Source organism: Athene cunicularia, unplaced genomic scaffold (genome assembly GCF_003259725.1).
Source record: "Athene cunicularia isolate RWA unplaced genomic scaffold, athCun1 SCF_129, whole genome shotgun sequence".
NCBI lineage: Eukaryota > Metazoa > Chordata > Aves > Strigiformes > Strigidae > Athene > Athene cunicularia.
Genome location: NW_020799188.1, coordinates 1,917 through 7,557, shown reverse-complemented (window position 1 = coordinate 7,557; position 5,641 = coordinate 1,917). Strand labels below are relative to the sequence as shown.

Genomic DNA, 5,641 nt, shown 5'->3' with positions numbered 1-5,641 from the left:
GGTCCCGGTGCTCCCAGACCCAGCGCTACCCCCCGCCGGGGCGCGGGGCAGGGCGAGGGGTGGGCAGCGGCGTCCCCGGGTGGGGGAAACGCTCCCGCACGAGCTCTGCGTGGTGGGAGCAGCTGTTCTCGTGTGCTGCGGCCCCGGGCCGAGGGCACGGTCACCACGGCGAGCGTTTTTCTGCTGGTGCAGCTAAAGCCAGCGTGTGGCATTGAGTGCGGTGGGGACAATCCTTTTGCTCCCGTCCTTGGCACTTAACCCTAAACTTACTGCAGGTACCCATTAACGTAAAAAATACAGGAAATAACACGACAATTATTAGAGATGTAGGGGTGAGCGGTAGCTTAGCACACGCTGGCGTTGTTCATGGTCGGGAAACAGGAGTTGTGATGGAGGGATGAGCTGTTTTCTGTGGAACTAAGGGTGGAGGAAACAACCCAAGTGCTGGGTAATGAATTGACTCTGTGTCGGTCACCCTTGGGCCGCCGGGCTGGCGTGTCCCCATCTGGAAGCGGAGCTGCCCTCCGTTGTTATTTAAGGCACGAGGGGAAGGACTCAGCCCTGGGACTGGCCTGACCCCTTGCCGGTGCTTTGCTGCTTCTTGAAATTTAGGTAGGCTAGGTTTTGTGCCCTGGGACTGGGTTCCGATACATTAAAAGTCCAAAGATGACCTTGTCTTTCTTTGCCCACTTCTTTCATTTTGCCTTTCTGTGATCACCGTTTGCCTACGCTGACATCGCTGCCACACACGCATTCCCTTGGCACGTGGCATTGCTGCCTGTTTACTACTCCTGCCGGATTACGCTCTTGGGTGGGGTTCTGGTCTCGGGCTGGGCCTGGTCCCTGAAGCTGGGTCTGTGAAATCTCGTGCCTGGAGGTCAGCTCTGTGCAGGGAATCACTGCCTAAAGAAGGTGGAGAATAGCGAAAGGACTGGGTCAAAACAGAAGGCAGCTACAGTGGGGGGCAGGCAGCATTTATTTGGAGGTGGATCACCTGTGGGACGCCTCGAGAATCATCCTTGAGACTGATTTTAGTGTTTGGGACCCCCCCAAAAAAGAAAGCATGTGAGACAACATGAATAGAAAACAGGAAGATGAGACTCGCACGGGAAGGCTTGGGAGAATATGAGGACATGAAATAGGAGTTAAGGAACATTTAATAACACGAGATCGTGCTCTCAGTTGGCATAAGAAGGATTTTTGCTGTACAGAGGGAGAAATCGTCACTGGAAGTGCTGTAGGAGGAAAAGGTTTCAGGTTGCCAGTGGATCACAAGACACTGGGTGTCTGTGCGGCGTGGCGTCTTCATAACAACACAGGAGCAGCAGCTCTTTACGTTAAAGCTCGCTGTTAGCACTGCAGTAAATTTTCGTACCCAAGAACAGTGCTGCGGGTGCAGAGACTCTTCATGTCCCTCCGGTTGGCTGCTTGGGGTGGGGGGTCCGGGGCTGGGCTCCGGGGTGCAGCTGAAGGTCTGACTCCGCTTTGCTTCCTGTGCAGTCAGAAAACGCCAAGTCCGAGAGCACGTTCCAGGTGACGATGCTGCCCGGGGACGGGGTGGGCCCCGAGCTCATGCACGCGGTCAAGGAGGTGTTCAAGGTAACGGCCCCTCGCGGGCGGGGGCACAGGCTGGGGGGAGCAGCAGCTGCTGGTCCAGAGACCCCCCAGGACCAACCCGTCTGTCTCCTCCAGAGCCGGCTGTGAGAGCCCTGGGACCCCTCCCTTTCCATAAATAGAATCCTAGGACAGTTTGGGTGGGAAGGGACCTTAAAGCCCATCCAGTCCCACCCCCTGGCCACGGGGCCACCTTCCAAAGCCCCGTCCAACCTGGCCTTGAACCCTTCCAGGGAGGGGGCAGTCACAGCTTCTCTGGGCAGCCTGTGCCAGGGCCTCACCCCCCTCACAGGGAACAATTTCTGCCTTAGATCTGATCTAAATCTCCCTCTGTCAGTTTAACCCCGTTCCCCCTCGTCCTATCCCTCCCCCCTGATGACAAGTCCCTCTCCCCGTTCCTGCAGCCCCTTTCAGCCCTGGGGGCCGCTCTAAGCTCTCCCTGGAGCCTTCTCTCCTCCAGCTGAACCCCCCAACTCTCTCAGCCTGTCCTCACAGGGGGGCTCCAGCCCCCCCAGCATCTCCATGGCCTCCTCTGGACCCAGTGCTGTCAGCAGAGTGGCCGAGGGTGCCCTCAGTACCGCTGTCACTGGGACCGTGTCCCGGGGCCGGCAGTCTGGGTCTGTCTCACTCGTCCCTTCCCGCTCTGCTGCTGGGGATGGGGAGGACACGGACCGTCCTCGCTGCTCCTGGCGGGAGCGTGGCCGCAGGGCTGTCATCGTCCAGCTGTCCAGAACCTTTTGTGTCCTTCTGACCCTCCTGCCCTGTGCTGCTGACCCTGAGGTCCCAGTTCAGCAGTTCACCAGCCCGGTTCCCCCGTTTCGCTGCACGGGCAGTCTGGCTGGTCCCGGGCATCGCGTCTGAGCCCCCGTGTCCCCCCCTGCTGCTAACATGTAACATAACCCCCCGGCCGGGTCTGTCTCTGCGTCTCGCCCAGGCTGCCAGCGTCCCTGTGGTCTTCGACGAGCATCACCTGAGCGAGGTGCAGAACATGGCATCGGAAGAGAAACTGGACCAGGTCGTTGATTCTATGAAGGAAAGTAAAGTCGCCCTTATAGGTGAGGACCCGGGCGGGGGCTCTGGCCTGCCCTGCCTGCGGGGGGGCTGCCCTGGCTCAGGAGCCCTTGGGTGCTTCAGAGGGCAGGAGTCTCTGTGCTTAGGCCCTGGAGAAGGAATCTCGCTGTCTTTAAGCCAATTAGAGGTACTCGGAACTCCCCAAAGGGGAGGTTAAACCCAGCTTCTGCTTTTGGCACAAGATCCCCTCGTATGGCCCAAAGGGCCTCGGCAGGGTCCTGTATAGGGAGGGATCAGTCTCCACGCTGGGCTGAGGTTCTCTGAAGTACCCCTTCTGCCCTTTCCCCAGCCCCTTCACCCCCTGTCCCAGCCCTTTCTGCCCCCCACCGGGGTTCAGGTGATGCCTGTAGCAGCTGTCAGTGCGCTCTGTGCTCCGTGTCCTTACTCCGGCTCCGTGTCCCCCCGCAGGCAAGATCCACACCCCCATGGAGTACAAGGGCGAGCTGGCTTCTTACGACATGAGGCTCAGGTGAGCTCCTTCCCCTGCTCGGCTGCCGCGTCCCTTGTGGGAAAGGGTCTTGTGTTTGGTCCCCCGGGCCCGAAGGGAGCAATTCTGGGCCAGACGGGGAGTGAATGTGTTACCGGGAAGTAAAAGCTCTGACTCTGCTGCTGCTTCTCCCGCAGGCGCAAGTTAGACTTGTTCGCCAACGTCGTCCACGTGAAGAGCCTGCCAGGCTATAAAACCCGCCACAACAACTTGGACCTGGTGATTATTCGTGAGCAGACGGAGGGGGAGTACAGCTCTCTGGAGCACGAGGTGCGTGGGGGGGTATTGCTGGAGGAGGGGACCCTGCCCCAGGGCGTCAGGCTTGCTCCCGCTTTCTGTACCAGAGCGGTTCTGCACGGCCGGGGGGCTGCGGTGCAGGACCCGTAATGGGAAAAAACCTGCCAGGAGGGTGCAGAGAGGGGGGATGAGTCTCTGGAGCCAAGGCGCCAGCGCCAGGCCCCGAGGGAATGGCCTCAAGCTGCCCAGGGCAGGGTCAGGCTGGCTCTGAGGAAGGATTTCTGTGCAGAAGGGGCTGTTGGGCGTTGGAATGGGCTGCCCAGGGCAGGGGGGAGTCCCCGGGATCCCTGGAGGGGTTGAAGAGTCGGGCTGAGCCAGCGCTGATATTATTAGATATATGATATGGTTAGAAATGCAAGCCTGGGGAAAAAATGATTAAGAAGCAAAAAATTTGTGGCTGTTGAAGCTTTTGTTTAAAAAGTAGTTAAGACCCCTGGTCCCTGCCACCACAGTGGGGGCTGCGGCGGCCGCTGACGCTCCCTCCCCTGCACAGAGCGCCAAGGGGGTCATCGAGTGCCTGAAGATCATCACCCGCGCCAAGTCCCAGCGCATCGCCAAGTTCGCCTTCGACTACGCCACCAAGAAAGGGCGCTCCAAGGTCACGGCCGTGCACAAAGCCAACATCATGTGAGTGCTGCAGAGCGGCCTTGGAGCCCGCCGCCGCATCTGGGACCTCGCGCTTGGGGTTTTGACCCCAAAAAAATGCCAGCGAGGCCGGATTTTCCCTGGGAAGAGGGCTTTTTCCTCTCTCCGCTCTTGTCCCCGGTCCGAGGCCCATCCTGGGGGCTGGCAGCCGCGCAGGGGAGAGGCTGAGCCCTCATTGCTCCCCCTGGGCCCCACCTGCTGGGGGGGGGGCGACACCGGTTGCCGCTGGGTCACCGGCTGCTGTGATGATTTTCCCAGCCCCATTAATGTGTTCCTTGTCTCGCAGGAAATTAGGCGACGGGCTCTTCCTGCAGTGCTGTGAAGAAGTGGCAGAACTGTACCCCAAGATCAAATTTGACACCATGATCATCGACAACTGCTGCATGCAGGTGAGAGGCTGTTCCCCGGCCCCGCAGCTGTTCTGCTGAGCCAGGAGGGGCTGAAACCTGAAAAGCTGCTGCTGTGGCCCCAGGTTTGCCCCTCACACATGGCAGGAGCCTTCTCCCTGCTCTGCTCAGCCAGGAGCTGCAGGGGTTGAAGGTGGCAGCAGCAATTAGAACTGTAGAATCACAGAGCTTGGAAAAGACCTTTCAGGTCCTTGCGTCCAACCATTTTAATGTGGTGCTGCCAAATCCACCACTAAACCCTGTCCCCGAGTGCCACATCCACAGCTTTAAATACCTCCAGGGACAGAACTCCAGCCCTTCCCACGCTTGACAACCCTTTCAGGGGGAGAAATTTTCCCTAATATTCAACCCAAGCCTCCCGTGGCACAAACTAAGTCTTGTCTGGGCTTACAGAACTCTGCCAGGCGCTCGCTGGGTCTGCGGCTCCCCCGAGCTTGGCCTGGGGGGTGTCTGCAGACACGGTGGGTTCTCACATCCTCCCTCCCCTCGTGCAGCTGGTGCAGAACCCTTACCAGTTCGACGTTCTGGTCATGCCCAACCTCTACGGAAACATCATCGATAACCTGGCAGCCGGTTTGGTGGGCGGTGCCGGTGTGGTGCCCGGCGAGAGCTACAGCGCCGAGTACGCCGTGTTCGAGATGGTGAGGGGCCCTGGGGGCCATTACCTGCACCCTGGGGATGGGCTGGGGGGGTTGCAGGGGCTGGGGGAGAGGGTCTGTCACTTTTTTGTCCCGCAGGGCGCCCGCCACCCCTTTGCCCAGGCCGTGGGCAGGAACATTGCCAACCCCACAGCCATGCTGCTCTCGGCCGCAAACATGCTGCGGCACCTCAAGTAGGTGCCTCTCCCCGGGGGGGGTGTGGGCAGCGCTGCCTCGGCCGCAGGGGCTGACCCGCCCCTCCTCTCCTCTCCCCAGCTTGGAATTCCACTCCAATCTGATCTCGGACGCGGTGAAGAAGGTGATCAAAGTGGGAAAAGTGAGTAATCGCACGAGTGGTCGTGGGGGACGAGCTGCTCCATGTCCTCCCCCAATGCCAGTGCCCGGCTCCGGCCTCCTCCAGCTCGGAAAGCCGGGGGGGCTGGCTGGGGCTGTCCTCAGCCAGCCCCCCCCCCCCCCCCCCC

At 60.1% G+C, this 5,641-nt stretch overlaps 1 protein-coding gene across 1 annotated transcript in view; it reads left to right on the top strand.

The window, feature by feature from the left end:
- The window catches only part of IDH3B (isocitrate dehydrogenase 3 (NAD(+)) beta), a 9,033-nt gene that overhangs the window by 1,803 nt on the left and 1,589 nt on the right, over positions 1 to 5,641 (top strand). The window contains exons 2-10 of the mRNA XM_026867065.1: positions 1,499 to 1,599; positions 2,549 to 2,669; positions 3,094 to 3,154; positions 3,310 to 3,442; positions 3,963 to 4,096; positions 4,401 to 4,503; positions 5,016 to 5,162; positions 5,259 to 5,353; positions 5,436 to 5,496. Of these exons, the coding sequence (XP_026722866.1) occupies positions 1,540 to 1,599; positions 2,549 to 2,669; positions 3,094 to 3,154; positions 3,310 to 3,442; positions 3,963 to 4,096; positions 4,401 to 4,503; positions 5,016 to 5,162; positions 5,259 to 5,353; positions 5,436 to 5,496 (915 nt within the window). The 5' untranslated portion in view covers positions 1,499 to 1,539. The remainder of the gene's footprint in view (positions 1 to 1,498; positions 1,600 to 2,548; positions 2,670 to 3,093; positions 3,155 to 3,309; positions 3,443 to 3,962; positions 4,097 to 4,400; positions 4,504 to 5,015; positions 5,163 to 5,258; positions 5,354 to 5,435; positions 5,497 to 5,641) is intronic.